Source organism: Arachis hypogaea, chromosome 18 (genome assembly GCF_003086295.3).
Source record: "Arachis hypogaea cultivar Tifrunner chromosome 18, arahy.Tifrunner.gnm2.J5K5, whole genome shotgun sequence".
In the NCBI taxonomy this organism is placed as follows: domain Eukaryota; kingdom Viridiplantae; phylum Streptophyta; class Magnoliopsida; order Fabales; family Fabaceae; genus Arachis; species Arachis hypogaea.
Genome location: NC_092053.1, coordinates 131,992,366 through 132,010,555, shown reverse-complemented (window position 1 = coordinate 132,010,555; position 18,190 = coordinate 131,992,366). Strand labels below are relative to the sequence as shown.

At 30.9% G+C, this 18,190-nt stretch overlaps 1 protein-coding gene and 1 long non-coding RNA gene across 4 annotated transcripts; one reads left to right on the top strand and one right to left on the bottom strand.

Annotated features, from left to right (window-relative positions):
• Positions 1–6,050: 6,050 nt before the first annotated feature.
• LOC112771920 (psbP domain-containing protein 2, chloroplastic-like) lies at positions 6,051–10,431 on the top strand. Of its 3 annotated transcripts, none has more exons than XM_072224576.1 (4): positions 6,083–6,521; positions 6,716–6,865; positions 7,667–7,721; positions 10,119–10,431. In XM_072224576.1, exons 1-4 carry the CDS (start codon positions 6,204–6,206, stop codon positions 10,241–10,243), a joined length of 648 nt encoding a protein of 215 aa, XP_072080677.1. In that variant the 5' UTR covers positions 6,083–6,203; the 3' UTR covers positions 10,244–10,431. The 3 variants fall into 3 exon arrangements, 2 of the variants coding, with proteins under 2 accessions (XP_025672562.1, XP_072080677.1); XR_011876095.1 differs by lacking the exon at positions 10,119–10,431 and adding an exon at positions 7,445–7,523 and having other exon boundaries at positions 6,089–6,521; positions 6,716–7,356; positions 7,667–7,942; XM_025816777.2 differs by lacking the exon at positions 10,119–10,431 and having other exon boundaries at positions 6,051–6,521; positions 7,667–7,942.
• Positions 10,432–10,772: 341 nt separating this feature from the next.
• Positions 10,773–13,686, bottom strand: LOC112771923 (uncharacterized). The gene is made up of 5 exons (XR_003187274.3): positions 12,520–13,686; positions 12,256–12,375; positions 12,072–12,174; positions 11,241–11,286; positions 10,773–11,099 (listed from the first exon to the last, which is right to left on the bottom strand). It is a non-coding gene; the product is annotated as an uncharacterized lncRNA (long non-coding RNA).
• Between the last annotated feature and the right edge of the window lie 4,504 nt (positions 13,687–18,190).

Here is an 18,190-nt window from a genome sequence, read left to right as displayed (position 1 = left end):
CAACAATCACACACACAGACCTCTCTCTCACCGTCTAGCCCTCTCCGCCTCCCCACCGCGACCCACTCCTCCGATCGCTTCCGCTTCCAGCTGAAACTGTCTTTACCAGATCGGGAGCTCGTGAACCTTATGTTCGGACTCGGGTTCGGGTCTCGGAGCTTCCGCGCGTCAGCGCACGTGACTTCTCCCTCGAAGCCGGCGTCAATAGCGATAGGAACAGGCGCGTCGAGACCGAGTAGCTCCGGCATAGGCCTGAGGGAGCCTCCTCGGAGCACCGTTTCAACGGCGGCCTGGCACATGTACCAGTTTCCAGTCCACAGTAGTCCAACGTCACCGTTAAGCGGGTTAACCGTTTGCCCACATGTTTCGAAAAGTAGAGACTGAAAAAGAGCGGCACAGAATATATGTTCTTATTTTTGAAAGTGGACTTGGTTGGAGGGTACTATGATGCAGGTGATCATGTGAAGTTTGGATTGTCAATGGCTTTCACAGTAATTGCACGGTAGCAGCATCATCACGATGTTGCTCTCTGCGTTTTGGGATATTAGGTGCCGTTTTGATGATTAAAGAGACTGCAAACTACACAATTACAGAAATATAAAAAAAACATTCATTTAATATGAAAAAAATATCTTAATACTTAACAAAAGAAATATCCAGTTATATTTTAGCAAAAATAATTAAATATCTATAAAATTTAAAAAAAATATGAAATTCTTAAAGAAATAGAGACATTCACATTTGCAATACAAAAAAGTTCGAAAAATATATAAAAGAACAACCATTTAGTATGAAAAAGAAACATTCTGATACTTAGCAGAAGAAACATCCATATATATTAACTCGTAGAGATTTTGGATTCACCAAAGATATTTTGGCTGATTTTTGGCTAATACCCTTTTGGTGGGAGAATCAAACAATGTGGTGGGACTAACAGCAGGGACATAGTGATGCATGGTGATGCATAGCAAGAAGATGGAGAGATGTAGATACCAACGATGATAGTGCAAGGAAGGAAGAAAGGCTTGAAAACACTCCGAATCAACTAAATTATTATTTCACCCCAAAAAGGGTCGCGATTTATGTACATTTATAATTCATATACAAACCGCGAGATCTCTATCGCGGATTATGTGCAGTTTGGCTTCGAACGTAATACGCGAGATCCCTGTAGCGTTTACGTTCATTTGTAAACCGTGGGTACCCTATCGCGGTTTATATAGTTTATGGAAAAAATGTAGTATCCGTTTTGTAAAATGTGTATTCTAGTAAAATTGGAAGTCAAATTATTTATTTTGGTATATTGCCCTAAAACAGAATTAAGATTTTAAACTAAGATTTAAAACAAAACTAAAAAATGACTAATTTGTGGTCAAATAATAGAATAAAAAATTATGTGAAATAGAATGTGACCTAACAAAATGAAAGATATTATGAATAAAAAATGTTAACCAAGTAATATTGTATGAAACACTTTTACTTTATTTTTAAATATATGATATATGAAAATCAGCGGTAAAACTAATATATTTATCTAAAAAAAGTTACAAAACAAATTATTAATGATATATATCAATTAAATAATATTATAAAAAATATTTTAATTTATTATTTTATAATATCATTTTTTAAAAATGCATGTATGTATGTAATGAATTCTCTATTTATGTTTGTTAAAAGTTGAGACCGAATTACAAGTCAGAGTACAATATATCACAGAGTATATAGTTAGTATTAAACCATATAAATTGAGACTATTTTTGCCTTGTCTTCATCCCTTCTAAAGTATATCTTTTTTTTTTCTTAAAAATTGATTCCTTCTTAATTTTCTATGTAAATCATATGAAGACAAAAAATATATACTCTATCTACTTTCAGTCTTTTTTTACTGTGCCTTAATCCAATCTTTTATATTACCACAAGTTGTTGAAAAGTTATAACCACTTTTCATAGTTATCATAAAAATGAAATTTTTGGTAGGATTAATTATGAGTCATTTTTTTTAATAATTTTTTGAAGACAAAAAAAAAGTAATACATAATTAATTTAATAAATAAAAAATGATACAAAGAAATAAAAAAAATTAATAAAAATAAACAAAGACCTGAAAGAAGAGAATGGAATAAAATAGAAAACGAAAAGATTAGAAATTATACGTAAAATAGAAAAGTAACTGCAACAGGAATAAAAAAAAAAAGTTAATTGGTAATTTATTTTTTTTTGACTTTTTTTCAAAATAAAGAGTTATATCAGTTACTCTTTATTAATAGGGTTAAGATGGAAAAGCAGAAATTAGACACCAAACTCTTCTATTCCCTTTATTTTTCTTATTATCATAAAAATGGAAAAAATTTGGTATAGTTAATTATGAGTCATTTTTTTTACAATTTTTTGAAGACACAAAAAAAAAAGTAACACATAATTAATTTAAAAAATGGAAAAAGATACAGAGAGGTTAAAAAAATTAATAAAAGTAGACAAAAACCTAAAAGAAGAGAATGAAATAAGAAAGAAGACGAAGTGATCGAAAGTTATCCGTGAAATAGAAAAGTAACCGTAATAGAAATAAAAAAAAAAGTGAATTGGTAATTTATTTTTTTGACCTTTTTAAAAATAAAAGGTTATATCAGTTACTCTTTATTAATGGGGTTAACATAAAAAAGCGAAAATTGGATACCAAATTCTCCTATTACCTTTATATATTGTTATAGATATAAAAAATCTCAATAAAAAATTTATTAAAAAATTCTTATTTTGAGTTTTTATTTTTTAAAATGAACTAACATGACCATATTATTAAAAATCAGATTGAAATTAATCTGTTCCATCCAATTAATTAAGAATTGGCCATCAAATTAGTTCGATTTAATATATATTGATTGACAGAAAATTAATTAAAAATAAAAAAAATTGATTACCTAATTAAACTGATATATATATTTTAACAGTTAATCGATTCAAAATAATAAATTACAAAAAAAAAAATTAAATCTATTTTTTAGGGTAAAAAACAAGAATAAGCCATGGGGAGAAAGAAATTACGTGAATCAGCCAAAACAAAATCCGTTTCACCAATCAACCAATGCATAAATATATGTAGTTCAAATCAATCCGTTTCGAACCTCGATTGAATGTAGTTCGAATTGAGGCAATTCGAATTACTATGAAACGTCAGCTCAACATAATTCGGATTGAGCTGGTTCGAATTACTCCTATCTAATTCGAATCAAGCTGATTCGAACTCCTCTCATGCACGCCATGCAACGTAATTTGAACTGGCTTAATTCGAATTACTCCAAGTCTAATTCGAACCAGGCTGGTTCGAACTATAAAGGAGTAGAGTTGTATATATATGTTGTTCCAAATCATGATATTCTACTTTGAAAATGGCTGTTCAGGGTTTATTTCAGTTACTAGCATATTTTCCGCATCATGTATTAGTTTAATTTGTAGATTTATTTATTGCGTTGTGAATTCAACAGACATTTCGTACAAAACTCCGGAAACGGAACATATTCATTAAGTAAGATCTGATGCACAGTACATCGCATTAACATTAACAAACTCTATCACTTAACAACAACAAGTAAGAAAACCTATAACAGTGGAATGTAAACGCTAAAGTGAAATAAACAAAGTACCAAAGCTAACAATACACCTACTCATGTCCCCTTGTATGCTCTGGCCCTCCGACCTGTGGGCAACTCCGACGTGTGTGTCCGGGTTGCCGACAGAGGCCACATCTCTTTGGCCGGTTCGGATTTGACTCGTCCATGTTGGTCCGTATCCTAGTGGACCTCGGACGACCCTCTCTCGCACGCCTCTTGTTAGGGTCCGGGATCATAGTCGGCCCATCATATGGTGGCCAGAAACCCTCCGGAATGGGAGGTGTGAATCCCATCCGATACACACTGAACACTGAACTAAGACGGTACACCTGGTGGACGTAAGGCTGCCATGTAAGCTGTGAGTAGGAACAGCATGCCAGTGCGTGCAGACACGGAAAATGAAGTGTTTGGAAGTATCCGCAATCACATGTCTGAGATGCAAGCGAGACTCTGTAGCTACCCAGTAAGAACGAACCAGTTGGAGTCGTCTCTGCGACGGTGAACTCCGAGTTATCCCTGTCGTACAAAGTCACCGTGAAGCACCTCGCCGTCTTCAAGTTGGCCTCGATACAAGTCACCAAGTGCTGACTGAATTGTTGTCCGGTTCGCAGCTGGGCCTCAGCCTCTCTCCCCTTGCGAACAAATAGTTCGGCCAGCCTTCCGTATGTTGCCTTCACTGGCCCCAAATGTCCTTGCGCTACCGAAGACTCAGCCGAATCAACCATGTGTACCCATTCCCGAACTCAGAACACTTGCCCACATACCGGCGATAGTCAGACTCCACTACCTTGTACTGTACCCCTCGGCGGATGCTGTAAGTCTTCACACTTAACAGGGCCTCATCTTTGTCCTGAAATTGCTGACCAACCTGGAATTCTGTCAAACCTGCAGACCCGTCCGCATCTCTGGCGCCAAACCCAGCAGGCTGCCCCTGAACCCCCTCCTGCCTCATGGCATCCAAGTCCAAGGATGAAAAATGTGGAGGGTACTGCTGTGTGCCAGAGCTAGAACCACCTCCCGCCCCAGCAGGCTCACTCGCTCCAATATCATCGCCACTGTCATCAGCAATCATATCAGGCTCGACATCATCGTCCTCTGGATCATCCAAAAATTGCTCTCCAACCCCACCGGTGCAGCACACTGTAAAGATTTCGGCCGAAATTTCCCTGTTTCTACCTCGTCGCCTACACTGCCGTTGAGATCAGCAGCGAAGGAAGGGGAGGCGACAGGGTGGACGGGTGGCTCGTACGCAGGGACGGAGGTAGAAGCAACGGCAGGTCTGGAGCTAGAACTAGCTACCGTGGCTAAAGTGGTGGTATTCCGGTTCGAACCCCGAGCTGGATACCACATCAACCAACTTTGCCAACAGCTCTGGTGTCCTCACTTCCGGAAACTACCGGCGACATTGAAACATGACCTGCAAGTCCTCATCACTCCCGATCGTGAAACAATCATACTTCACGGTTTCTTGGAGCACCGTGATCGGAATGCGATAGAAGAACTTCTTAACCCGTTTCACACCATCCAGACCCAGTTTCATCAGCACAGAGCTAACAAGGTCATCGTACCTTAGCGTAGGCCTCACGATAATACAGAGAGAATCCTTATCAGTGAACTTCACACCGGAACGTGTCTTCCTCTTAATCGATCCTCTGTGGTGAACCAACACCACAAAACTCTCCTCACTAGCCATTCTACCCCTCTAATGAGAGCAACTCATGTCCACAACATATATATACAACTCTGCTCCATTATAGTTCGAACCAGCCTGGTTCGAATTAGACTTGGAGTAATTCGAATTAAGCCAGCTCGAATTACGTTGCATGGCATGCATGAGAGGAGTTCGAATCAGCTTGATTCGAATTAGATAGGAGTAATTCGAACCAGCTCAATTCGAATTATGTTGAGCTGACGTTTCATAGTAGTTCGAATTGCCTCAATTCGAATTATGCTTAGTTCAGGCTTCATAGTAATTCGAATTGCCTCAATTCGAACTACGTTCAATCCAGGTTCGAAACTGATTGATTCGAACTACATATATTTGTGCATTGATTGATTGGTGAAACGGATTTTGTTTTGGCTTATTCACGTAATGTACTAATGTCTTTTTCTCCATGGCTTATTCTTGTTTTTTACCCTATTTTTTAAAATATTTTATATATATTAATATATTATTTTATTGGAAAAGTCTAGGAGACCAGCAACTTTGTTAAATTCTGGCCAGCATGTAACCAGCAAAGAAAAGTGAGCCATTGGATGAAATCTCACACCAATCTCACACTATTAAAACCATCATTGATGGCTATTTGATGGCTACAAATCACAAAAGTTACTGGTCCCCTAACATTCCTCTATTTTATTATATCCCATTAAATCCTAATTAAATTTCGATTATATTTTTGAATATCTAATTTCACTGCTTAGATGACCCGATTGATTTTCAAACCTCAAACATTTGAAACTACTAATAAAAATAAAACGGTAACAAATGAGTTCAATTTTTACAATTAACGCGCTTAACGTTGTCATGTCCCTGTGAGGCTGTGAGCTGTGACGAATGAAACCCAACACATTAGACTTTGCAATTCAATTCCAATGGCTTTGAAAACTTGCTTCACTCTTCTCCACCATTCACAACACTCTCCTTCCAGAACCTTCTTCTCAATCCCCTCTTTCAATTCTGCTTCCTGCATTCTTCACAATGAACCTCACAACAACCACATCCTGCATTTCTCAACATTTTTTACTAAGAGGAAGCTCCATCTTCCTCCTCTTCTCACAACTTTTCTTTCGTGCAATTTATCAAACACTAGTGCTGCATTCTTGATGGCTCAAGAGTTGGACTTGGAGCTTCACAGATACACTGATTCCAAGGAAGGTTACACTCTTCTTATACCCTCTTCTTGGACTAAGGTAAAATTATTTACCCATTTTTTTAGCATTCAAAATTACTATTAACCTTAATCTTTGATAAGCTTTTTCTACTGTGAAGAATTGCATATGTTTTTTTTCCTCTCTGTTTGGTATGATGCGTTTGAAAATGATTCAATAGAGTTAAATGGAAATGGAATGAGGTGGGTAAATTATTTTTTTTCTACAATGAATAGGGGGATGGGGCAACTGCTTTGTTTCAAGATGCAAGTATGGGGAGCAACAACATTGGGGTTGTCGTGAACCCAGTTCGTCTTGCAAATCTTGGAGACTTCGGGATCCCCGAGTTTGTAGCTGATAAGCATTTACAAGCAGAAAGGCTTAAGGTAAGGTTCTTGTTTCCATTGCTGGAACTTTCTATGACCAATGCAAAATTTGAGTCAAGTGTTGATGGTATTGATTAGAAGAATCTCCCTGTACTTCTAGGGTAACAACATAAGCAAGGGAACAATGAGCTGGAAATTTTTCTTGGATTAGTTTGATTCTGTTGTGAACAGATTTTAGCTAATACTGAGCACTAAGACACTAATGGCTAAATTAACTAATTAGCTTACAGTTGTCTTCTGTGTTTCATTCATTCCAAATAATTACATATAATAATCTAGAACATTCCCTTTCTATCACAAACTATTGGCACCTCACCTATTCTCTAAAATATTCCTATAATGATTTCTTTTATCCATAGCAGATTCTTGGTTGATCTCTGTTTATTTAAATTAAAAGTAGCAATGATCATAGATGTATTCACGGAGCAGGAGTTCTTTAACAAATATAGGGAAAGGTCACACGGGTTCAAGCCATGGAAACAGTCACTAATGTAATTATCAGGTTAATTTGTGTACATTACACTCTTTAGTTGTGGCCCTTTTCCGAATCCTGTGTTAATGTGGATGCTTGTTCACCAGGCTAACCCTGTTGCTTCTATATTTCGACGAAAGGAATAATGGCCATTACATATAGTTTGCTCTGCATTTAACAACTAAAGTAAGAAGGCAAAAAGCTTATTTCTCTGAAATAGTGAAATATTCCTTCTGTGTTCATAATTGTCTTTGATCCTCGGGGATAATCAAATGTCTATGTGATTGTATATCATTTTAACTTGTGTGTATTATTCTCCTCATGTTCAGGAAAGTACAAAGGAAGCTGAATTAATTGCAGCTTCAGAAAGATCAGGGGATGGAGGTTTGCAAATTTATGAATTTGAATACATCATTGATAGTACTCGTAGAGGAAAGAAGAGGATATTGACCTCAAAGAAACTCTATCTTCTTAACATTGTTCATTCTGATAAACCAGAGAGTCCTCTTGAGCCACATAAACAAATTATTTTAGATCAAGTTCTCCATTCCTTTAATGCAGCAGCTTAAAACTTTGGAATGAAAATCTCATTTCTTCTCTGATTATTCTCCCTCTTTTAAATTTTGGTTCTTAAAATATGGCAATTGATTTATGTTCAGTCTTGGTTGAAAGTCATAAAAAATCAACCAGACTGAAATTCTAGTGTATAGATTTTATTTATGTCACCATGTTTTAACTTATATATCTACATATTACTTAAACAGTTGAACATTATATCTTTTTAAAAGGAAAAATGTTGCAGGAGGTGTGTAATTATTTTCAACAAAGATAAAAATGTTGATTGCATGAGCAAATTATTTTCAGAAGATTATAGTAAGCAAGGTCTCAACTAGATTTAATTCACAGGCATAGAATCCTTTCTACTTATCCTTCCTCCCTTAAGCTATTTACGAAGAAAGAGAAAAAAAAAATACATAGTTATAATTATATAACTGAAAACGAAAATCTAAATATTTTGGCTCAGAAATATTGTTGGTTAAATTATAGTTTCAATTTTGGATATAGTTAGCTGTGTAAATAGGAGTGTTAAACAAATTGGTCCATTTAGTCCAGTTCGTTTAGATCTACTATAAATTTAAATGGATGAACTAATTATATATCAAATATATATGGATATTCAAAATAAAAGTTTAATCTATTTTTTTTTTTAAATCTATCATGCTAAACGAGTTAATTTTTTTTGTTAATTTCTTATCTAAATAGATAACTTGTAATTAAAGCATGTGTACAAGGAAGGAAAAGAGGATTAGATTGTTGGCTACTTGGCCAGAAAAAGTTTGAAGTCTCACCCAAATTTTTATTCTATAGATATTCTACAAGGCAAATTATTGCAGATGATTTTAGAAGGACACACTATTTCGATTAGAAAGCAATAATAAATATTATTAATTAAGTTTAAAATTATGAATAATTTTTTAAATAATAATATAAAAAATATCACTATTTTTATATTCTACAAAATTTATAAAAGAATTATAATAAATCAACTCTCCATAAATTATATATTAACTCTATCAAAAAATTATATATTAAATATTATTTACATAATAATATAATATATATTATCTTATGACTAATTATACATTAGATATTATTCTCCTCTCTTGAGTTTTGGTTTTTAAAATATGACAATTGATTTATGTTCGGTTGAAAATCATAAAAATCAACCAAACTAAAACTTTTAATCCAACTTTTAGTAATTAAAAGTCAAATGATTAAAATCATTGAATGCTAAATATTTTTCACCGAATTAATTTTTTTGTTATTGAAATTAAAAGGAAAGTGAGTTGTTAATTAATTTTAAATTTAAATATTAATAAAAAAATAAAATATTATTTTAAATTTTATCTCATTAATTAGACTTAATTTTAAAATAAAAAATTATTTTATACACTATATTAATGGATAATACGATCATTTGCTTTTTTAATAATAATTATTGTCAAATATAATAAATTTTAAAAAAAAATACACTAGTTATATTGTTTAGAAATTAAATTTTTTTTTATGTCCTATATATGAGAATCTTTTTTATGTATTGTATGTTGATTTAGATATATCTCTAACTTGTCCATGATGATTGTATGTTGTCTACAATATATAAGTTTAGCACCTCTTTTTTATAAGATCAGTTTCACTGCTCTCTTGTTAATTAAAGGTTTTTTGTGTATCAATAACTAGCAATTTGAGCGAGTTCTAAAGCAATTTTTATTAATTGCTAAATTTATTTTTGTTTTGACCGTGGTTAGCATAATAAGATTTTTGGTTGGACTGAAAACCAAAAAAGAAAAAAAATTGTTTGATATCTAAAAATATCGTTACTAATTAAATAGTTTATGTTTTTGTTTAAAAATTTTTAGTATAAAATTTGTTAATAATTATTTCAAAAATCATATTTTGGTAGGTTATTTCTTAGAGGGTACCAAGAAGAAGGTTCACACTGGAAAAGAATTTCAAAATATTATGTACAAACAAAAACTTCTAGTCAAATTGCCAGTCATGCTCAGAAATATTTTAAACATCAAAAAGAATTGGCTAAAGGAAAAAAGCTAAGAAAAAGCATTTTTGATGTAATTTGATCATCGTAAGTCATTTCTTTACTCTCATTTAGTTAGTCTAATTCAATTTCTACTAATATAGAAAATATTTAATTGACTATTTTAAACTCTTTTAAGTTATTATTCATGATAGTTATACTATTTTGATTGTTTTTCAATGTAGAAATTGTGCCCTATTCCGAAGTTTTTAATGGATGGAGGAGGATTTGCTTAAAGGAGGAAGAACATGTAAATGGTTGCACATATCTAATTGCCCTATTTAGGTTGTACATATCTAGTTCGAGTTAATTGTTAGCTGGTTTTGTAAATCAATATAGATGTATTTGTGATTCACAACATTTTTATCAATAATATTTGATTTTCTAGTTCTCTGGCCTTGATAGCAATGCCGAAGAGGACAGTGAACTAGATTTTATCAAAAGTCTTGATGGCTATGCCGAAGGGACTTTTGGTAAAAAAATGTATCTTTTTAAAAGATTATTAGCTTCAAATGTATTAATTAAACAGATATGTAAAAAATTTTTAAAAGTATTTCATCCATAAAAATTAATTATAAAATATTTAGTTAATTTTATACTTTTATTAATGATTACTTTTTTTTCATATTTTATTTGGTTGTCATTGAAGTTGAGAGTTAGTATAAAAAGAACTTGACACTAATTAGATTATAAACAAAATATTTGATACTAATTAGCTTGTTAAGTATTTACACAATTACTCCAATTAACTTGTTGTGTGCTGTATTTACATGATGGCGGTAACAAAATTTTGTTTTATTAATATTATTGCCTCTTTTTTATGAACGAGAATAAGTGACTTTTGTAATAACACTTTTGTTGTTCTTATTTGGTTTATAACCCCACAATTTTCACAATTAAATTAAAAAAATGTTGGTCTTACAAAGCTGCTCAATTGCTTCTACATCCAAACAAACACAAAAATAAAGCAACCTAAAGATGGCTAAAATATCACAAGAGTAAATTAATAACAAATCAAGAGTTCAAGACAATGATATCTCCGAAACAAAATGCCAGAAGTAAAATGGTATTTTGTCATTTTAATAATGGTCTTCTCTAGCGGATAGGTAGCTGAGATTGAATGCAAAAAGTGGAGAGCTACGGAGATATTTTATGCTGATATTGATCTGCCAAAGAAAAGGAGAAGATGGAAAATGTCAAATTAGTCTTAGAATGAAATTAAATAGATATAAAGAAAAGATTTTTTTTGAACAAAGAAAGCTCAACACACTAAAGTGGAGCGACCATAAAAGGAGAAGTTTGTTTACCTTTGTTTCTAAATTGCACAAAGGAGTGTGTAATGCTCACTGAACACTGTTGCAAAAGAAAAAAAGAAGTTCATTCAAGCTCTCAGAAATTATAAATATGGTTACAAATATATGTAAAAATATCGGATTACAGATTAATATGAAAACACATTAACTGTGACTAGCTAGGAGTATAAATGAAACAAACACAAGAAAACAAAATCTTGATTTAGATAAAATTGTATTGGTCTTTCATCCCTGGCGTCAATGCTTGGTTATGGAACCAACAATCAAGAGGACTCTACTTCGTGCCAAAGCCATAACACAAACACAATGTCATACAAATTTTAAATGTGTCATATCAAACGGTTAAAATATAGATATATGAACTATATGCAAAAATGATTTGATGATGACATGTTTCATATAATGTTAGAGCAGTAAACTACTTCCTCTTGGATGTTTTGGATGTTGGAACAATCAATCCTCTCTTCTCTAAACTTTTATATCGATCCTTTATAAGGATACAACAACCCTACATATATGTCATGGAAATTGAAAAGTTACTTGGATGTTTTAAAAACTCAGAAAACGGGTAACAAAAAGTAAGCAAGAGAATTTTTACAAGCTTACCATAAGCTTCTGGATGGATCCATTTACTTCCTCGATTAGGAGAACTTGAAGGGGAACAGGCTCAAACTTATTAACGAATTGTGATAAATAGACACTCACAAAGAATTGTGTGTATAATATGTGTTAGGTCAAAACCATTGAAGTACTCTAAGCATGTTCTCTCATTTGAATAACTAAGATTTTGATGGCAAATTAAGATAAATAGAAAAGCCTACTTACTTGTGCTTTCCTAAGCGTGGTGGCCGTGCCTTTAACCTATCTTAGCATGTTCTTCTGCTTTTCCTCATCATCTTGCTTGATTTCCTCCATAATTTCAGGTATGCTGTAACCAGAAGAATCAACACAGCTCAAATATCACACTTTGTCGTGTTTGGAAACATAGAAAAAGATCAATTCATACTACCTGTCAATTTCTTTCGACAAGTCCTCCAACTTCTTAGCTTCTGCTGCTTTTTTCTGTTGTTCTTTGTGTCTGAGTCTCTTGTTCAACTCAACTCTAGTGACCCTCTTTGTTTTGATATGCCTGTTGGATGAATATTCAAGCAATACAAATATATCAGATTTTTAGTTATGTATGGAACCTATTTACAATTACAAGCATAATATGAGTCAACATAAAAAATAATAATAAATAAAAAAGCAATAAAATGACCATAAAATATCTTACAAGATATAATGATACTTTAGCCACTTTATCTGATCTTGTCATCTTAGTGATGAAGTTGTGTGAATTGCTAAGTTCAGAGGATATTGGAAATTGAATTTTGAGGGTTCATACATTTTCATAAATCATAATCTTTTAGAAGCAACCTAACACAAAATTTTAAAAGGGTCAAAGACAAATTCACTCGCAATATATACTGATTATAAAAATCAATAAGTCCTGATGCACCAAATTCATCGGACATCTAATCATCTAACCAAGATTGTATACTTTTTGGAACTCGCCTTGACTTGGGTTTTAGAGTAGAAAGAAGCATTAGAATTTGGTTTATGTTTCAAATTGCCACTAAAGGCATAATTCACAAGGAGAGGCTATGGTCCTCGCAAGCATTTGCCAATGTTAGCACACCAACAACATCAACCCCAATAGATTCTGTTTTGTTAGCCTCAAACCACTTCAAATTAAATACACTAGTGAAATCATCAACATTAAAAACATGAGTAGGCGTAATAGTCTCAATATCAACCAAGATTCATGACCTATCTTCTAAGTTCCCATTTCCAAACTCAAAGGGTATTATCACTTGATTATGACAAATTTATAGAAATATTTGTAAAAATTATTCTCATACTGCAATTTACAACTTGGTTTAGATATTCTGATATTGAATGGAATAGACTAAAAAGATTCTCTATTGAGCTTTCTCTTCTTCTTCCATAAATCAAAACAATCAATTTAATTAGTAGAAAAACCTAAGAGCAGAGTGAGCAAAAAATCAGAACAAAAAAAAAAACCATGAAGAGAAAACCAGAAGTGAAGGTGGAAAGCAGAAGGACAGAAGAGCCCCTTTGTTATGGGTGAGGGGCACTTCTCCTCTTGTAAACAGGTGAAAACCTAGCAGAAAAAAAAGAAGAAAAATAAACCACAATCCAAATAAAGAAATAAAGGAAGAAGGAGAAGAAGAACATGCGGCGGGCGTGGTGGAGAATGCTCGTGTGATGGATGAGGGAAAGAAAGAACAAATAGCGGCTTCTCTCCAATTTGTCACGGAAATCGCCACTAAACTGCAGAGAGCGGCTGTTTTTCAAACCGACTCCAATAAAGCACTGCTACATATTTCAAACGATAATATTCCTTATTGGATTGAAAAACCAAAAAGAAAAAGAAATCTTTTTGTGACTAAAAAAAATTATTTGATATATAAAAATATCAATGCTTTTTTTTTTACCAAAAAATAGGAAAATTCGAACCCACAATTTCTTAGATGAATATGGAAAGACTATATCATTTAAATTATAATGTTTAAATGTAATTTTTAAAATTAAATTATAACTTTTTAAAAATTTATTTAAGTATTTGTAGAAAAATTAAAAAAAATGACTTATTTCGTAAGAAAAAGTTTTTTATCACATCTTTTTTAAAATAAGTATTTTCATAACTAAAAAATCAAATACAAAATAACTTATTTATAAGTAATTTTTAATATAAATATTTATTATTTAAATTATTTTTTTTTAAAAATTTAATTAAACTATTTATCCAACTGAAGCTACATCACATGAAACTTAAAAAGAAAAATAAAAAATAAATTATTTATGACATAACGTTATAACCAATACTTGGTATTTTTTTTAATTAAATAATTTAACTATTTTATTTACCGAACTATATATTTTATAGTATATTTAATTATTTATCAATTTTTATTATATGATTTATCTTATTTACAGTATAAATAAGATGAGTTTGTGCGTGGAGATAAGATAAGTCAAATCTTATCTGTGAACGTATTTTGTTTGCAAACAAGATATTTAAAGTTTGAAAAACATGTGTATTGTTATAAAACAAATTACGTTTCAAATAATAACAATTAGTACTTAAAAATTTTAGTGAAAGAAATTAAAACAAAAATTATGTTTGAACAATTAATACTCAAAAAGAGTACATATAAAATTTTAAATTAAATTATAGAATGAATTAGATTATTTAAATTAAAAAAAAAAATTTTTACGTATTCAAATTACATAATAAAAATAAATACGATAAATTAGATAAATTATGTGATGTAAAATAATAAATATACTATAAATTACTTATTTTAGTAAATAAAATAATTAAATTATTTATTTAAAAAAAAATCCCAAATACTCGTTGGCCACCCTTCTCTTAATTGTTTAGTTAGTCCCTACTAATTATAAAAATATTTAATTAGTTATTTTAATTTTTTTAAAGTTTAAATTATATTATGTATCCTAATTATACTATTTAAATTATTTTATACAGGAATAGCTCCATAATTTGAGTTTTAATTGATGAGACCATTTTTGTGAGAATGAATTTGCTACATGGAAAAAAAAATACTGCTCAAATAAAAAAATCATCTATATTGATCGACTTAATAATCATTAGTTTAAAACGCACCAATTAAACGAACATACAATTAAAAGAACCTGTGAAATAGAAATTATTTATTTTTTAATAAACATTTAAATTAATTTTCTAACGAATTTTAAATTAGATATTTTAATTCACTATAAAAATAAATTGAATATTTATTCTAAAATATTTTGGTAACTTTTTACTGTTATTATTAATTATCTTGTACTCTGCTTTGATTGTTGTTAAAAAGAATTGATTATTAATATAAGAGCTTCCACTAAAGATGTCAAATAGATTGTTCAATGAAAGCTAATTATATATCAAGTATATAGGTCTTTAAGATAGAAATTAGCCTGCTTAAGAAAAATTTGTCGAGTTAAAAGGTCCTTTTATTTCTTTTTAATAGACAATTTTTAACTAAAAAACAAATAAAATAATAAATTTTTAGATATTTATCAACTTTGGGTTAAATATTTGAGATATTTTGATTAAAACTTGACATATTTAAGTTAGGTTATTAAAAAAATTATCAAAAGCATTAAAAATAAATTAAACGAGAGTGATAAAAAAAAAGTTAAACAAGTTAAATGGACCAATTTATTTATTTTGTAGGATAATCTATTTAATTCATAACCTTTTTATTAATAATATTTGATTTTTTAGTTCTCTGACTTTGATGGCAATGTCGAAGGGGACGGTGAATTAGATTTTATCTAAAGTCTTGATGGCTATGTCGAAGGGACTTTTGATAGAAAAGATGTATCTTTTAAAAAGATTATTAACTTCAAATATATTAATTAAACAGATATGTAAAATATTTTTTAAAGTATTTCATCCATAAAAGTTCGTTATAAAATATTTTTAGGTAATTTTTTACTTTTATTAATGATTACTTGTTTTTCATATTTTATTTGGTTGTCATTGAAATTGAGAGTTAGTATGAGAAAAGCTTGACACTAATTAGATTATAAACAAAGTATTTAATACTAATTAGCTTGTTAAGTATTTACGCAATTACTCCAATTAACCTGCTGTGCTGTATTTACATGAAGCCAGTAATAAAAATTTGTTTTATCGTGAAAATTATATTTACCATGACGGCCTTAAATAAGAAAATGAAGACAAGATATAACAAAATTATCTGTTGTTCATAGAAGAAAGTTATTTTCATTCCATAAAGGAGAAAAAAAAAGGCAAATCCATAAAACATACTTCAATTTAAGTTTATATTTTCCATGATATATTTTTATGTTATATAATATGTACACTTTCTATATAAAATTATTGAATAAATTTCTATGTAAGTTGTTTTATTTGATCACAGTAAATATGATTCACAAGTCACCAAAAAAAAAAAGTAAATATGATTCACAATACACTTTGGAATCTTATTCACAATTTATCTACTCCTTGAAGAGATCAGTTATTTTCATATTCATTGTCACCATCATTGAATTCTTTATTGAAATTGTTCATTAAATATGCCAGTTTTTACTTGTCCTACATTATTGTCTTATTTCATCTATTTTTTGTTCTCGTGCTTGAGTAGTGTTCAAGCCATTTTTTTTCTTTTGATTTCCCATTAATCTTTTTTATGCCATTTTTCGTTGGAGAACGTTTGCGGTAGGTATTTTTCTCAACTCCTTGCTTCACCTCTTTGTTTCATTGTAGAACCTTTATGATCTTTAAGTGTCTTCGACTTGGCGCTTTAGTTTAATTTAGTGCATTATTCTTGTTATGATTCCAATAAGCTAATTTAGCTACGAGAGTTTAATTTAATTTACACTTGAAGCTATTTTGTTGCTGCATTACATCATCAGTTTTTACTTTTGTGGTAGGCAAGAGTCACTTCAATTTCTTTTTTACTTAGAATTTGATGCATATGTTGCTCCTAGTAAGCAATGAATGTTATTTATGCAGTTAAATAATTTTGGAAAAACAACAGCTGAAACTTTTTTGTTGAATATTTACTATTACACTGTTGGTGTTTTAATGTTTTATCCTATTCTTGGCCCTTTCTGTTGGGGTGCTTAATGCAAACAATTGATGTATGCATTCAGAATTCTGTTGGAGGACTTTCTGAGTTTACTGGCGATCATTTTAATTCAAAGATGTAAGAAAATTGTGACTTGTTCACCTTCTTTGTGAAAATCTCCCATTTAATTGCTTTTTATTCTAACATTCATGATACATATGACAATTACAATATTGAAGACTTCAAGTCCTGACAAGCATCACTATTTCAGAATATTAGAAGCCTAAACAATTACCCCTTTTGAACTCTTAAAAATGATGTATCTTGTAATATCTTAGGGAAATCTTTTAGGATTGGCTTTTATAATTTCTTACATTATGCCATTTTTTATCTTCATTTTAGTATGTTGATGATTCTAAGATTTTTCAAAAATAGGGGTTGTTACTTTGTAATTTATATCATGATACATCTCATCATATCAGAATTGCTGAGTTGATTAAATGAAGATATCATGATGCAGATTGTAATGCTGTTTTCCCAGCTTTTGTTGCTTTTTTGTTGTTCTTATCCCCACCCCCATCCCCCTTTTTTTGTTTATGTGCAGCATGTGTCTACATTGCACTTATTGAGAATTATATCCATAGATATATTTTAGAAGAGCCAGACTATGGATAAAATTTTCTCTTTTCTTTTCTGTTCTTTCTTTGATGTCAAAATTTAGATGATTTTCCAAAGCATGCACCATAGTTATAATTGCTAATAGACTAATAGATTTCATGACTGGCAAAGACCAATCCTTCAAGACAAAAAAGACTTCCTGAGTGGTAATGCTCAGTTCTTTATTAACTTTCTTCTTGTACTTTAAAAATTCTGAAGCATTCAGAGTTGTGCAGGTACCCTACAACCCTTCTGAATTTATGTTTTTGGTGACTTACAACCCTTCTAAATGAGCTTTACTATCTCAATTCTGGATTCACAATTTGGACAGATATTTCTTTAAAACATGGGTTTTTTATATATTAGCTAATTAAGCCATGTTTGTTTGCTTTAAAACTTTTCAGACTCTGTATGATTATGTGCTATAAGTTATGACTGTCTCGGTCATCAATTTGTGACATTATTTTCTCTTTCGCAGATGGTTCAGGTCCAGTGCATAGTTCAGCTAGCTTAGGGGAAAGAAAATTTTCGCTGGATGGGTTCATATATGATTTAGAGAGTCCGAATTAGTTTAAAATATATTAATTAAACAGATATGTAAAATTTTTTTAAAAGTATTTTATCCATAAAAATTAGTTATAAAATATTTCTATGTAATTTTAT